This window comes from Mus pahari, chromosome 2, assembly GCF_900095145.1.
Source record: "Mus pahari chromosome 2, PAHARI_EIJ_v1.1, whole genome shotgun sequence".
Lineage (NCBI taxonomy): Eukaryota > Metazoa > Chordata > Mammalia > Rodentia > Muridae > Mus > Mus pahari.
The window spans coordinates 89563558-89578701 of record NC_034591.1 but is presented as its reverse complement, the minus strand read 5'-3'; the positions used below and the strand labels follow the sequence as shown (position 1 = coordinate 89578701).

General features: G+C 40.4%; 1 protein-coding gene across 2 annotated transcripts in view; it reads left to right on the top strand.

Annotated features, from left to right (window-relative positions):
• The first annotated feature begins 5344 nt into the window (after nt 1–5344).
• Nucleotides 5345–15144, top strand: part of Kdm3a (lysine demethylase 3A) — a 45474-nt gene continuing 35674 nt past the window's right edge. Inside the window, exons 1-5 of one of the 2 annotated variants that reach the window (XM_021189047.1) lie at nt 5395–5473; nt 5730–5813; nt 6039–6254; nt 12682–12837; nt 13861–13971. In XM_021189047.1, coding sequence (XP_021044706.1) covers nt 6069–6254; nt 12682–12837; nt 13861–13971 — 453 coding nt within the window. In that variant the 5' untranslated portion in view covers nt 5395–5473; nt 5730–5813; nt 6039–6068. Of the gene's footprint in view, nt 5474–5729; nt 5814–6038; nt 6255–12681; nt 12838–13860; nt 13972–15144 lie in introns of both variants that reach the window. The other variant, XM_021189050.1, reaches the window with a different exon arrangement.

The following is a 15144-nucleotide window of genomic DNA, read 5'->3' as shown; positions in this document are numbered from 1 at the left end:
TGAAAATTTGGAAACGGAAAACCACTGCTACCTTGGAGTTTAGCATGATGACCCAGAAAAGACAGTTGTCCACCAGGGAAAGCTCATCAAGGAATTGTCTCTTTTTTTCTTCCTTCAGGCTACACAGGATTGAGAAGCTTCTTCATGAGGAAAGTACCAGTCGCCACTTCAAGGCTATAGTTTGGAAGAAGCTAGTAAACAGGTTAAGTGCAACATCAGATTTCATCTGAACTTTTTACAGAAAGGGTTTAACTCAGCTTATTATAAATGCATCTAAATTGGTCACTCATGTAGCTTTTGGGGCAAGTTCAACCCCTCCTTTTATACTAATTAGCTTTCTTTAAAATTTTGAATGTATTTTTTTAATTAGTTTATTGTGCACGTGTAGGCACAAGAATGCATGAGCATGTGTAGGTTAAAAAAGAACTCATAGAAATCAGTTCTCTCCTTTTATCATGTGGGTGCCCGAGACTGAATTCATGTAAGCCTTTCCTCAGTGGATCTTTAGATGAGTTTGTCCAGATACTTTGGGCATTTTCAAAATCTTTATCTTACTTTCATGTTTTGAAGGACATGCTTGCTGAATATAACAGTGTACATTGACAACTATTTCCTTCACCTGTTGCCTTATCTTTTGGCTTCTATTATTATCTCCACCAAACCTGACTTCAGTCATCATTCCTCTGTGTGCAATGTGTCCTTTGCAAGTCAGACAGATCTTTCAAGCTATTTATTCTCTTTCCTGGTGATTTTTTCAATATTTGACTCTGTTATTCCTACACATATTATTCTTTGGATATAGCAAACTGAGTGCCTTATGTCCGTGAGTTAGTGTCTAATTTCAGGAAGTATTTCAGCCGCTATCTCAGATGTTTTCTACTTCATTATACTTCTCCTCTGTGAGATTGTATTCATGTATCTATGAAACTCTTGGGTATTGTTCTACATACCTCAAATGCTCACTTGCTCTCGTTTGTCTCTGCATATCCCTGCTCCCCTCCCACATTGTACTGGGGATTGAATCTTCTCTGTGGCAGAGAGTTAACAGTATAGGTAGGTCAACCACACTCCAATAGATCACCATACATCTATGACATGACTTTGGGCATCACAAATTGGACTGGGTGTGGTTGTGCTTGCCTTTAATCCTAAGATGTGGGAGGCAAAAAACAGGCAGACCTCTAAGTTCAAAGCCTGCCTCATCAACATAATGAGTTCCAAGCCAGTCCATTCTACCTAGTGAGACCTGTCTCAAAAGCAAAATAACAACCACAACCACAACGAAACCCACCCAATACATTGGCCCCGCCAGCACATTGATATCATTCTGTTTTCTCTTTCTAGTTATCAGAATTGTGAGCCAAATAAATGTCTTTGCTTAAGAAGTTACTCAGCCTCAGACCAGGGATCCTCCAGTCTCTGCTTCCCCAGCAGTAGGCTTAAAGAACCGTGTTAAAAGTGCTAGGGGTTGGAACACAGGTCTACAGGTGGCTATGAACCACTCACTCCCTGTGGGTGCTAGAAACTGAACTCTGGTTCTTTGCAGGAGAAGCAAGTGCTCTTTACCACCAGCCATCTCTCCAGCCCTCTCAAATATATTTTATTTTAAAATATTGCCTTATTGTTAATGCATATAAATGTTTTGTTTGCATATGTTTGTGTGTCATGTGCAAACCTGGTGCCAGGGACATCAGAAAATAATATTGGAGCCTCTAGAACTATAATTAGAGACCATCATGAGCTGCTAAATCAGTGCTAGTAATTGAACCTGGGTTTTCTGGAAGAGCAGCTTGTGATCTTTACCACTGAGCCATAGCTACAGTCCTTGAATACATCTTAGGACATCTCACTAGAAGTTCCAGATTAATGCTTAAAAAGAGGGTTTGTTTTGCTTTGTTTTTACCTTTGATTTTACAGGAAGAAGAAGTTAGTTTCTTATTAATTTCTAGTTAATAAGTCACATCAAGGATATAATTGTCTAGAGAGATGGTAAATAAAATACTTTTTGGAATATGGTAAAAAATCCACTGCTGGAAACAGAAATCTACAATGTGTTTGTGATTGGCAAGCCCTAGGTCACTCTTCAGAATTAGATTCAAGGTCTATTACAACAGGAATTGCAAAAGCATATGAGTCCAGGATTCCTTTAAGTCACAATGAACAGTTTTAATGAATCAGCTGTTAAGGTTCTCATCTTAATGATCTTTGATTCATTGAAGTTGTTTTAGTAAGTGCTCAGTTGTTCTACAGTTCATTCAAAGGCTATTCTGTACCCTGAAGTTCTTTGCCTTTCTTCTTTCTCTGCCTAGAGATTGACCTCTTACTGGGAAGGAGAAAGGAGGGTGGCAGAGATAGAGACTGAGGAACTTTCTCTCAGGTTGATTCTCCCTGCTGAACCTAGGATTAACTATCCCCATGTCTCCTCTAGAGGTCACATTGTCAGATGCATTTTACACTCCTGAGATCATAGCTGCTTCTTCAAGGCTCCAGTAGCAACCCTCTGTCTTCCTGTCCTAGGCTGTGGTTTGTAATGGGTCCTGTGATGGCAAGCCTTGGATACATCTCATTCGCTGTTCTGTGGTTCAATATATGTCACATTCCATTTATTCCTTTTATCTATCTTTTCCTTTTTTTGATGTTAATTTTTCAGACAAAGTCGCAGATAACCCTCACCTGCTTTGAACTCCTACATACCTGAGGCTAGTCCTGAATTCTTGATTCTCCTGCCTCCACTTTCCAAGTGCAGAGATCAGTGGGTAAAGGAGCCATCATGCCTTGTTCTTTCTATTCATTTTATTTACTTATTTTCCAATTGAAGTACATTTAGGTTATTTCCATTTTTCTTCCCATATCCACTGGATGTGACTTGTACAATGTTGACTACTAAAAATGAATGATCTTATCCTTTCTTCCGGTCCATATTTGTTAGCAGTTTTCTCAAGATACACACATGCACATACTCATACACATACTCACACACTGGTTTCTAGGAAGCTCATAAAAGTTTTAAGCTCATGAACATTCAACTTCCTTTTAATGTTTCTGGCAGCTCTGACTATCAGGAATACAATGGAAAATAAGAGAGGGTAATATGGGAAAGAATATTATTAAAATGGATTATATATGAAAATGTGCAAATGAAATCCATTATTTTATACAATGATTATAGTTAATAGCAAAAACCATGATTGTTTTCTAATAAACTCTACTAAATAAAAGAACTTTCCATCGATGTTTGTATTTTTTGTTGTTATTATATTTTTTGTTCAGAATTGGTAATAAGACTTTGTAAGTTCATAAAGTACACTGGATATCTCTCCAACTTTTCTTGGTTCAGGAATCATGAATAAAACAAAAATGTGTGTGTGTGTGTGTTTTAATAGAATTTATACCTAAAACAAAAATGTCTTGTTTTAGTAGAATTTATGTCTCAGCAGTTATTTTTCAAATTATGTGTTATGTGATCAAAGTCCTCCACATTCTCTCGTTTTAAAATTTTAAACTGCTATTTCTGAGACAAATGGATTTATAGCATTTACTGTGATTATAAGCTGTCAAAACTTTTTTGTAGTTTAGTACTATTCACTTAGATCCTATCTTCAGTTTGAATAGTTCAATAATATACTTTATAGACCCAATCCTTTATTAATATATTTTTCCTTTTTATGATTTTACTCTTAGTCATATACCATATAACAACATTATGGCAAATGACGTGTTATATATATATATACAATGGTGATCCCATAAGATTTTCTCTGTGAGTTGGTAGTTTCTATAAGGACATTATGTTATCAATGTGATGAAATCATCTAACAACATTTTCTCAGAATAGATCCCTCATATTAAATAATGTATAACTGTACAAAAATGCTAATGTAGCTTTCCTTTGATTAGTCTTATAAAAATTTTACCCTAATAGTTTCAAGCTTCTTATGCTGTACTTTTCTTATGTCAAAATTTTTTTAAAATACTAAGTAACTCTCCATGTTTATTTATAAAATTAACCCATTTATATTTATTGTAAATATAAATGGACTTATTCCTGTCATTTTATTTTTAACCATAATTTCTTCTTCTTTCTTTTGTTTTTCTTGTTTCCATTTCTGCCTTTTGTTTAAGTGGATAGGTTCCTTCATTCCATTTCCCACCTCTTAATGGTTTCAATATCATAAATCAAATTCAGTTTTATTCAACTTCAGCATTATTTAATCTTTAACTTTCTGATGTCATACATTCAAACCAAATATTTTTCAAAATAAACATCTGGCACTAATTTGCATTGTATATCATTCCCTTATACATTTTGAACTTTTTCTGAATTCTCATTTTCACACTATTAAAACTAAATTTCCATTCATTTTATAATAAAGATTGTGATGTTAGGTAAAGCACCAGGCTTCATAAAGAAGTCTTCAGTTATTCATTTCTTCTTCTGATTCAACCAAGAACCTGATGGTCCAAACCACAAAATCATCTTTTCTCTCCTTTGTCTTTCAAAGTCACCTCTTCCATTATCACTTTTATCATCAACTCCATCTACTTTTCAATTTCTTTGTTGTTTCAAAACTCTCATATCCACTTTACATTTTCTTTTTTAAAAAATCCTACATCCCACGTAGTTTTGAACAGATGGTTTGCCTCTAGATTCAATGAACATCGTTTTCCAGCAACTCTATGCCTTTCTTCATTTATCCTTCAAAATGGCGGACCTAGACAGTCCTGATCAGTACCACGTGCGCCTGCGCCTCCAGCGGCCATTTCACCCATCAGCCCAAGCTCCAAGAGTCCGCCCCTTCTGGCGCCTGCGCACGAGGCCCCGGAGCCCAGTCGCTCCTCCCCCTCTAGCTGCGTACGCCTGAAACCGCACGTCCCAGTGCTGTCCCTCCCCCGTAGGCTCTGCACCGCCCCCGCCCCTTTCCCGTGAGATTCTTCCGCCTGGTGGAAGGGCCGTCTTCGCTCGACAGCCTACGCGCTTCAAGTGCAATCCAATAGGCGCTCATGATCCTGGGTCTCCCCATTCAGTTTTATCTGTGAGCCTGTGCGATTTTCTTTCTGGCCTAAAAGTCGATAACCGGTTCGGTGGGACTTTTTTGCGTAGCGCGAGGCAACAAATGGAAGAATGGCGCTGCGGCGGAGGGATCCGTCGCCCGCGTTCTGCGCGCTTTAATGGGGGGTCGGCTTCGAGTCGGTGCTGGCAGCGGGGGAAGGGAGGAGGCAGCCAAGGAATTGTTTTTTTTCCTCACCCCGCCCTCTTCAGTATAACCAATAGGAACGAAGGATTTCCTCGGCTGCCCCGCCTATCCCCCGCGACTCAACCAATCATCGGTGGCAGCGGCTCCGAGGGGGCGGGCCCGGGAGGCTGTGCGTGTCTTGTGAGAGAGAGCTCTTGAACCAAGTCAGAGCTAGAGTCGGCTGGGCGGCTGGGCTCTCTTGCCGCCGTCGCGGGTGACTCAGGGAGGCGGGAGGCGGGGTAAGCGCTCCGCGGGCCTCGGCTGCGGGAGACAGAGGGACAAGGGTGAAGGACCCGCGCGGGCGGTCGCCGCGTCTTCTCGGTTCACGGCTCAGGACGGGCGGGGGTGCGCCCGAGTCGGCGGCCCGGAAGCGGGGGGCGGGGGCGCGGCAAGTGTCGAGTCGCGAGCTAGTCCACGGCGGCTCCGAGGCCGCTCGGGGCGGGGATCGGCCGCTGAGACGGGCCCTGGGCACTGAGGGAGCCTTTTCTTTAACAGGGCGAGGGGGCGAACACTTAGGCAAAAGCACTGGCGCTGCGGCTCGGTCCTCCCTTCTCTCTCTCAAGTGTCCAGCTTTGAAAGGTTTGGAAAAAGCGAAAGTTGTTGGGGCGAGAGGGTCACGCGGCACTCGGGCGGGTGTTTGCGGGGGGGAGTGCTGGGGGGTTGGGGAGGCGCGGGTGGCAGCTTGGGGCGCGGAGTCCACCTGCGGGGGTGTCACTCCACCGGTCCCGGTCGGCGCTCCGTCTCTTCGGGCCGCCTCCGACCTCGGCCGCCCCCCATCGCATTTTGTTTTTGTGCCTTCTTCAGGGAGGAGCCCTTCCTGCTGGCGTGGAAACCATGGTGCTCACGCTCGGAGAAAGTTGGCCAGTATTGGTGGGGAAGCGATTCCTCAGTCTGTCCGCAGCCGAAGGCAGCGACGGCGGCCAGGACAACTGGGACTTGGAGCGCGTTGCCGAGTGGCCCTGGCTGTCGGGGACCATTCGAGCTGTTTCCCACACCGACGTTACCAAGAAAGATTTGAAGGTAAAAAAACCAAAAAGACTAAAAATACAAAATCCCTAAACAAACAAACAAAACCGTCTTCTGGGGGCTGGGCAGTCAGACGGTTTTCAGTTACCTTGGTAACGGGACAGTCAAGCGCCCCTCCCTCCCTTTTCTGAAATGGGCCACTAGAAAGTTGGCAGGTGATCAGAAGGTGCGGAACTCTAGACCGGGAAAGTCTTTGAAATGGGGTGTAGTGTCAAGGTGTGTTTGGGCTAGAGCTCCAGTGGCCTGAGATTAATAATGGGTTTAGGATTCTTCAGACATGCTTCATTAATGCAGGCACTGGGTCCCACTGGGATAGTCTGATTATGCCCCCAACGGGAGTAGTATTGTTTATCAGTAATAGGTTAAAGAAGTGGGTGACGTTTAGAATCATTGAAGGCTAACTTGAAAGTGCTTTCAAAAAGGACGATTTCAGGTGGCGGCAGTGTTCCTCTATTTCTTCATTCAACTTTTTAAACTTTACAACTTGGAAGTGAAGTGTGGAAGGAGTTTAGTTGTGTTTCTCTATTTAGTTCTGTTTGGCTTGTTTTGGTGGTGGGTATTTGCTGAGGTATGGTTAGTGAGGCAGGAGTAGGTCCCCGGTTGTTAATGAGGCTGGGTTGGTGTGGATACAGCCATATATGGAAGCCTTGGGTGGAGCTGTCTCGTATAGGGTGTTTGAAAGGAAGGCGAGAAATGGAACTCGTGTGACCAGTGAATACATTCTGGAACCTTCTTCAGTTAGATCTTTTGAAAGGAATGAATCCAACTCTGTGATACAAGTATTGGTGTGAAAAAATAGTAGGGCAATAACCAGTGAGGAAGCCATTGTGCCCACAAAGACTCCTTGTGCAAAAACATCTGAAAAACGATTCCTAACAAAGGCTCCATAGTGATAATAACTTACAGGAAGCTTGTCAGGACAGATGCTATTTCTACCCTGAGTAATGTACATGCCTCGGAATCTTACGTGTTTTTGCCCTTTTCTTGAAAACTACTTAAAGGAAGAAGGTTTTAGCCATTGTCAGTTAAATGTTGATTGCTGAAACACTGCATTTGAACTCAGCCTTGATAGTGCATGCCTATACCATCATGAGTCTTGAGAGGATCATTGGAAAAGGTTACTTGGTTATGTGTTTTCAGAATTTCCACCATGTGCCTTGTATACATATTGTAAAAGTGACCACTGGGCACTTAACCACACAGCAAGCATCATAGTGATGACTAACAAATACACTCTTACTTGGTCCTTAGAGCAGTGCATTGGACTACTAAGTACTGTTTGTTGTTGATCCCACGTTACTGAGGAGGACTTGTGCCTAGGAAGACCCAGTTTAGTAGTCTAGGGACCCCATCCTTAGAAATTAACATAGCCCGTATGCTAGTCCAGGAAATTTTCCTGCAGGGATGTCCCCCTTAGCCATCATACTGCTTGGTCAGAGTTGTGCCATGCTGCTACTGTTTGTACTCTGAAACATAGCTTTTCTCCTCCATTCCACTGACTTTACCAAATCAAGTTTTAGAGATAGGCGTATACAGATGACCAACCTATTTGCTTTAGGCTTTTACCTTTCTCCCTAATACAGGCTTTGTGACCCAGATTTCAATCATGGTTGTGGGTTTTTCCTTGTTGTTCGTTTTTTGTTTTGTTTTTCCTGTCTGTCAAGTTAAAAAAAGAAATTCTAGTACATTTATTTGATCTGATCTAAATGGGAACAATATTTAAACTTACTAGTCCTTAGTTCTTGGGAAGTTGACTGGAGACTAGGTTTCCTTGTCTTATGATTAAGGGCCTGTTGGATTTCACATGTAAAGTTAAAAGTCTTTAGCTTAGATTGTTTTCATCTCCATCCCTCTTGCCCCCACCCCACCCCCCAAGCCTTTGAGAAGGAACTTCACTTTCAGACAAGTCTTTGGTCCAGGCTGTTGTAATTAGCTACTGAATAATGACAGGAGGACTTGAATCCATTTTTGGCAGTGTGTCTTCTAGGATTTCAGTTCAAGAAAATTTTTGTTACTGGTTTTGCCTTACAGAGAATCTTTTACAACTCAGTCCTTTTGTAAGGTGCAAATTGCTTCCTTTTTTTCCAAGCATTTATCACTACATTCCCTAGTTGAGTAGCAAAAGTAAGTTTAGAGAGCATGTTGTATTTAACAAAAATGTATCTTAAAACTCTAGAACCAAGTAAGCAAGAACCAAGTAATTAAAACCATGTTTACATCTGGACTTAGGGATCTTGAGGGTTTGGAGGGTGTCTTTTCTGGTGGAGTTACTAGGCTAAATGCAAGCGAATTTCAGGTTGAGTGCTTGCCACTGTCCATTTACTGTTAGTGTAAGCCTAGCCTTTCTAGACTTGTGTCTGGATGAAGGAAAACAAGTCTGTGAAGGCTGCCTAACATTGTTTCATCTAGAAAGACACTTTGTAACAAAAGGATTTTAAAGATTAGAAAAGCGATATATAGAGTAGTGGACTCTGAAGAGTTAAAGTGGGTATATTGTTAAAGTAGATGATTGTTAAATAGTTACTCTGTGGCAGGTGTCTTTAGAACCCTTCTAAGTATCCTATTAGGTAAGGTTTTTTTTTGGGGGGGGGGTGTTTTTTATGTAGGAATTGAGATTTAAAGAAGTTAAATAACTTGCTCACTCTTCTCTCCAGACCTCAGGTAGTGGCTTTAATATCAGAGTGGGGTTAGGGTACTTTGTTCTGCATGTTTCTTTGTGTCTAACACCTGGAACTTTGTATGTGTTTAAATACTTCGATGAATAAATGAAGGCCTTGGGAGACCTTTTCTTTTACTGTGGGGAAACAGGAATAACTTAATGATGAGGCAGTGGCCATTTCCTAGTTTTAAGGACTTGTTTTATTTAACCCTACTGTTTCTTCTTGAGGGTGAAGGATACATTTGCATGTTGTGCATGTTGGGAATGTCCCTTGCCTATATAGGTTTTAGGTTCTTTAAGTCTGCTTTCTTGAGTTTTCTGCTCCTTCCTTTGGCTATCTTTAGCAAATAAGTATATACAGTTTCTTACTACTGTCAGCAGTTGGATGCTCTCTGTCCTGTTGTCCTGTTAGAACTGGAAAATTGCAAATCCCACTGCCAGCGAAGCTATGTGAAATTAGAAGCTCATAGCACAGTGCAATAAATACTGTTTACCTCTTATAATTGAATGTTAGGTTGTAGGATTTTTGAGTAGCCATTGCACACATACATACGTGCACACTCACTGGATTCTTTTTTTAATTTATGGTGTGGAGAAACTTCTAGTGAGTACTCTTTGAAGAGTAGGGCTGACATTGAGTCAACACATAATCAAAGCTTCTATACTAACACCACCATTCTCTTACGTTCCTACTCTGAACTTGGAAACATTTTCCTTGGCATTTTCAATGGTTTTATGATTAAATACCCAGGTGAGATGAGTTTAAACCAAAATTGGTAGGTTTGGAGAATAGCTTGATTAGATGTAACGTAACTCCATGTAACATACAGACTTTACTGCTGGGAGAAAAATTAGCTTGAAATATATAGAACTTTCCAAAATCTGATCAAGATATTTGATAGACTAATAGGTACCACTTACACTCTATTAAAAGCAAATGTGGAAAGTGGTGGTGGTGAGCCATAGTTTGTTAGCATAAATAACATTTGTTTGTATTCCCATGGAAAGAACACAGAAACCAGGTAGATTGATCAGCTCATAAACTTGTGTGAGTTCCTTTGTTACCTTTTCATATCATCTGATAGAAATGTTGGCAGAACGTCTTAAAAGGAGTGCCTTCTATTTGATAACTTTTTTTGTTGTTGTTGTTGGTTTTTTTCAGACAGGGTTTCTCTGTGCAGTCCTGGTTGTCCTGAGACTCACTCACTGTCCTGTAGACCAGACTGGCCTCGAACTCAGAAATCCACTTGCCTCTGCCTCCCAAGTGCTGGGATTACAGGCGTGCACCACCACTGCCCGGCCTTCTATTTGATAACTTGAGACAGGTTTCATGTACTTAATTTGTATCTGAAGGAGACCTTGAGCTCTAACCCCTTGTGTTCCATAAGCATGCCTGACTTTTAACCCAGGACCTCAGGCATGCTATACAAGCGGCCACTAGGTATATGTGCTGCAAGATATATGTGGTTTTGATAGGAAACTAAGAAAAATGTTGAGGAAAGCTCATAAGTTTTAGATTACGGATTTTGTACAAGTCATCTTTTTTAAAGCCAAAGCTAATATGAATTTTAGCCAAACACAACCTAATATTTGAAAGTCATGTAGATTTGTCCAGCCATTGGCATGGACATCTATAAATGCAACCCAACAAAAAAATTTATAAACTAGTAGAGCTTTTTGTTTTTCTTTTTAAAATCATGATTGTATTGTTTGGGGAGTTGAGGTTTGTAGATGGTGATGCCATTTTGCAGTTTAAAAAAATTAGACAGTTTTCAGTATGTAAGGATTTTTTCCTTGTAAGTACTCCAGATGTTAGAGTTCTTGTGTAGTTTTTAAGTTAGGTTATCTGAATGGGTAATAATTGTGTTATTAAGATTTGGGAAGCTACTTATTTTTTTTTAATCTAAATTTAGCAAGATGTATGTAACTTACTTTTTTTTTTTTGAGACAGGGTTTCTCTGTGTTGCCCTGGCAGTCCTGGAACTCACTCTGTAGAGCAGGCTGGCCTCAAACTCAGAAATCCACTTGCCTCTGCCTTCCAAGTGCTGGGATTAAAGGCGTGCGCCACCACCGCCCAGCATAATTTACCTATTTGAAGCTAGTAAAATAAGATTCAGAGAATTAGATTTAGGATTGAGAGAATTTTTTAGTCTTTTGAGCGTATGTATATGTTGTATGCATGTGTGTGGTAGAGAAAGAGGGTGATGAATGCCTTGCTTATCTCTCCCCCTCTTACTCTTTTGAGAGTGAGTCTCACTGACCCTGGAACCTGCTGGCTAAAGACTGGCCACCAAATTTCCAGATCCTCCTGTCTCTTCCCCTCCACTGGAATGATAGGCCCTGAGAGTGAGTCTCACTGACCCTGGAACCTGCTGGCTAAAGACTGGCTACCAAATTTCCAGATCCTCCTGTCTCTTCCCCTCCACTGGAATGATAGGCCCATGTTGTCTCAGCTTTTTATGGTGCTGGGAATATAAATCAGTCCTTATGCTGTACCTCAGACTCCTCAGGCCTCTATCATTATACATCATATAGAATAATTGTTCTTGACCTGAGGTTGAGGTTAGTTGGTTTCCTTATATTCTCACATTGATTTTGTTCATGTAAAATCATTCTAAAAGGTTTATTAAAGCTGGGAGTCAAGCCCCAGATCTCTAATCTGTAGTTTATGGTTATCTTTTTTATTCCTATTTCTGATATACAGAAATAAAAAAACAAAACTGTTACTGAAAGCTGAACAGATTAAATTCTGGCTAGGAAGTCTTTGAACATGAAGTTGGTGTTAGAAGTTATGAGCCACTGTTGAGTACTGGGAACCAAACCCAAGTCCTCAGTAAGAACAGCAAATACTCTTAACTGCTGAAACATCATTAGCCCACAGTCTTAGTGAGTTTTTTAAAAGATAATGTGTAGACTAGTCAAGGTTTAGTATTAGTGTTGGCAGTATTGAGGTGAAAATTCATTGTCATCTATGTAGATAAGAGAAACAAGATAGGAGACCAGTTCAGAGAGACACTGTTGGTTTATTCATTTTAATAATTTGGTTAACAATTAGAAATTGATACATGATGGTAAGCAAAGGCAGACAGACTTTGACCTATTAGAGTTTATATGTCAGTCTTCTACAAAAAAACCTGTGAATGCGCATTAGGAAGAAAAGGTACAGATGTTTTCATTCCATCTACCACAGCAGGTATTGACTCTGGTAAGGAAAAAAACGTTTTCAAAGAAAGGCTTCTTTAGCTTCTAGCAGATGAGTGGAAGCGAATGAGCTAGCGATCTCTGGGTTTTTTTTGTTTTTTTTTGGTTTTTTTCTTCCAGACAGGGTGGTTTCTCTGTGTAGCCTTGGCTGTCCTGCAACTCACTTTGTAGACCAGTCTGGCCTTGAATTCAGAAATCTTAAACTCACTTTTAATGTTGACAGAGAATTAACAATTGCAGTGGGATAAGTATTTCTTTTGGATTTCAAATTCCTTTGAACTCTCCAAGGTCATACTCTAATTAGCATATGTAAAACCCTTCAGTTGGGGGTTCTTTTGAGTTCTGGGCTTTCAGAGGTCATCTTGAGGGTACTGACTCTAAATGCTCTGGACTTTTGCATCCCAAAGTAGTCTGAGAGCTAAGGCTTGATCCCTTTTTGATTATCCATCATAAATATTGAAAACAGAGGTCGCATACCTGGTAGAAACATCATAATTCTAGTAGGGTAATGGAAGCATACAACTTCAGCATTCATAATTGAGTTTGCTTTGTTGTGTTTAGGTGTGTGTGGAGTTTGATGGGGAGTCTTGGAGAAAGAGAAGATGGATAGATGTCTACAGCCTTCTGAGAAGAGCATTTTTAGTAGAGCATAACCTGGTTTTGGCAGAACGAAAGTCACCTGAAATTCCTGAGCAAGTCATTCAGTGGCCTGCAATAGTGAGTAAAACGTGTGATCATTGAACTGACAAATAGAGAATATTTAATCCATTTGGGGTGAAACAAAGAAGACATAATGTCCCTTTGAAACAGTGTAATATGTGTAGCAATGTGGAAGAACTAGGGGAACACTCGGGACCTTCTACCTACCCTGGTTGGAGCTCCATGACTCTAGGCAGGTCCCATGACTTTTTAGGACCTTTTTAGAAATCAGGATGGAGGTAGACAGTAGCAAGACAGATCACACAGATCTTTGCTTTGGCTAGATGGTCAGCATTTGAAGAAAATTGAGGTTTGCTGCTGACTTTTTAAAAAGTGTAGCAAGTGCATTCTTACAGGCAGTACTGGGCTCCGTGGGCATTAATAAAGAAAGAGGACATGAGGAGGGCAGGAGTGGGAAGAGGGAGCTCAAGAGTATGTTGTAGAAGATTCACTTTACCTACATTGTAATTACGGAGCAAAAGTGATGTATGGATCTGGAGAGGACAGCCCAGATTGCATGGGACACAAGCTGGAGCTTGAAGGAGGAAGAGTCTGGTATATAGAGTGCTTGGAGATGCTGGGAAGCAGATGGGAAACTGCCAGATTGTGCAGGATGCTAGCAAGAGTTCAGATTCTATCTCCTAGTGAAAAGCCGCTGTAGGTGTTTGAACAATAGAGGGCTGTGGTTGTGTTTCACCCTTTGTATTTTTACAGCTAAGAATTCTCTAAAAACATACCCTGTCTCTCAGAAAAACATGTATATACTTCTTTCCCAAATAAGTTTTTGGGAAATCATGGATCTGTAGACCTGTGTGTTAATAACTTCCAAATGTACATCTGGTTTAAATTACTGGGTTTAATTTGTAATCTGGTGGCAGCATAAATGTTAGGAAATCCTTGCGGTAAATAAAAACTTAATGGCTTTGTTACTTCTTTACGTGTGGAAAGTTGTCAGGTCCTGCTTCCAGAATGATGTTAATGTAGTTAGAATGACATGACAGGTTTTTGTTCTATTATTTGTTTGTTTGTTTTTGTTTTTAGATGTATAAATCTCTGCTAGACAAAGCTGGCTTGGGAGCCATAACTTCTGTTCGGTTTCTTGGAGATCAACAAAGTGTATTTGTTTCCAAAGACCTTTTGAAACCTATACAGGTAAACTATTGGAATGGTTTTGACCTACAAATAGAAGTTCTTTTAATGTGATAAGTCAAATACTCTTACTCATTGCTCTTGTGCGTATGCCTTGTAGGGAAGAAATTTAACAAAGTTGTTGTATAGCATCTGTTAGATAGCCTGTGAGTTTGTGCTGTCTCTTCAGAATTAAAAGTATATCAGTATCACATTGATGATGTGTTGTGTGGTATGGAAAAAGGTAGGTGATATGAAAATGATTTTTCAAAGTTACAGTTTATATAGGTATGCTATATGCAGTTTTCACTCATGAGTCTTAGCTTTGCCTATTTGCTCAAATGTAGCTATAACTCCCAAATGCTGTTAGCATTCATGGCCCTATGTGGAGTCTTGCACAGAGCAGCAGATTTCAGCTTCCTAATGCCACTCTCAGCTGAAGTCACACATAGAGATAGTCTTCTGCATTTTTACTTCAGCTTTGATAATATAAAGAAATTAGTAATGCTGGTTCTTTCCCACTCCATTTTCATCCTTTGCTTCTTTTTATTCTTTCTTTCCTTCTTTTTGTCTTTCTCCCCCAACCCCCACTTTGTGTGTGTGTGTGTGTGTGTGTGTGTGTGTGTGTGTGTGTGTGTGTGTGTGTAATTTCATTATTTTAAGTGTCCTTAAATGTTACGATGCTGTCTGGTGCAGGAAAGTATTGAAGAAAGAAATATACATGAAATTACTAAGTTTGGTTTAGCCGTGAGGTTCAAGGTTAATGGATCAGTACTATACCAAGGAAGATACCTGTCTTTGAACCGATATACATATAAGATAAAATTATTGCTTATTGATGAGTTGATGAAAATGTGACCAGAGGTTCATAGAACCCCTGTATTTCTCCTGAGAGCAGTTGTTCCATGTTCCCTAATTCAACGATCTCAGCAATTTGGTAGTCAGTTCTCAGCATCAAGGGTAGTCACAGTGCATGTCCAATCAGTTTGCAGAACTCAGATCTTTTTTACAGTAAAGCTCTTGGATCTTGCTCGTAGGTGATTGGTAAGAACTCGTTAAAAGGGAGGAATTGCTAACAGTGATACAGATGTTTCACTTTCTGAGTAAAAAGAGTAGTTTTTATTTCTCAGCGTTGCTTTTAGAATTTATATCTTCATGTATCCTAGCTTTTCAGTGAAAGAGTTCTTAGTTTTGTTT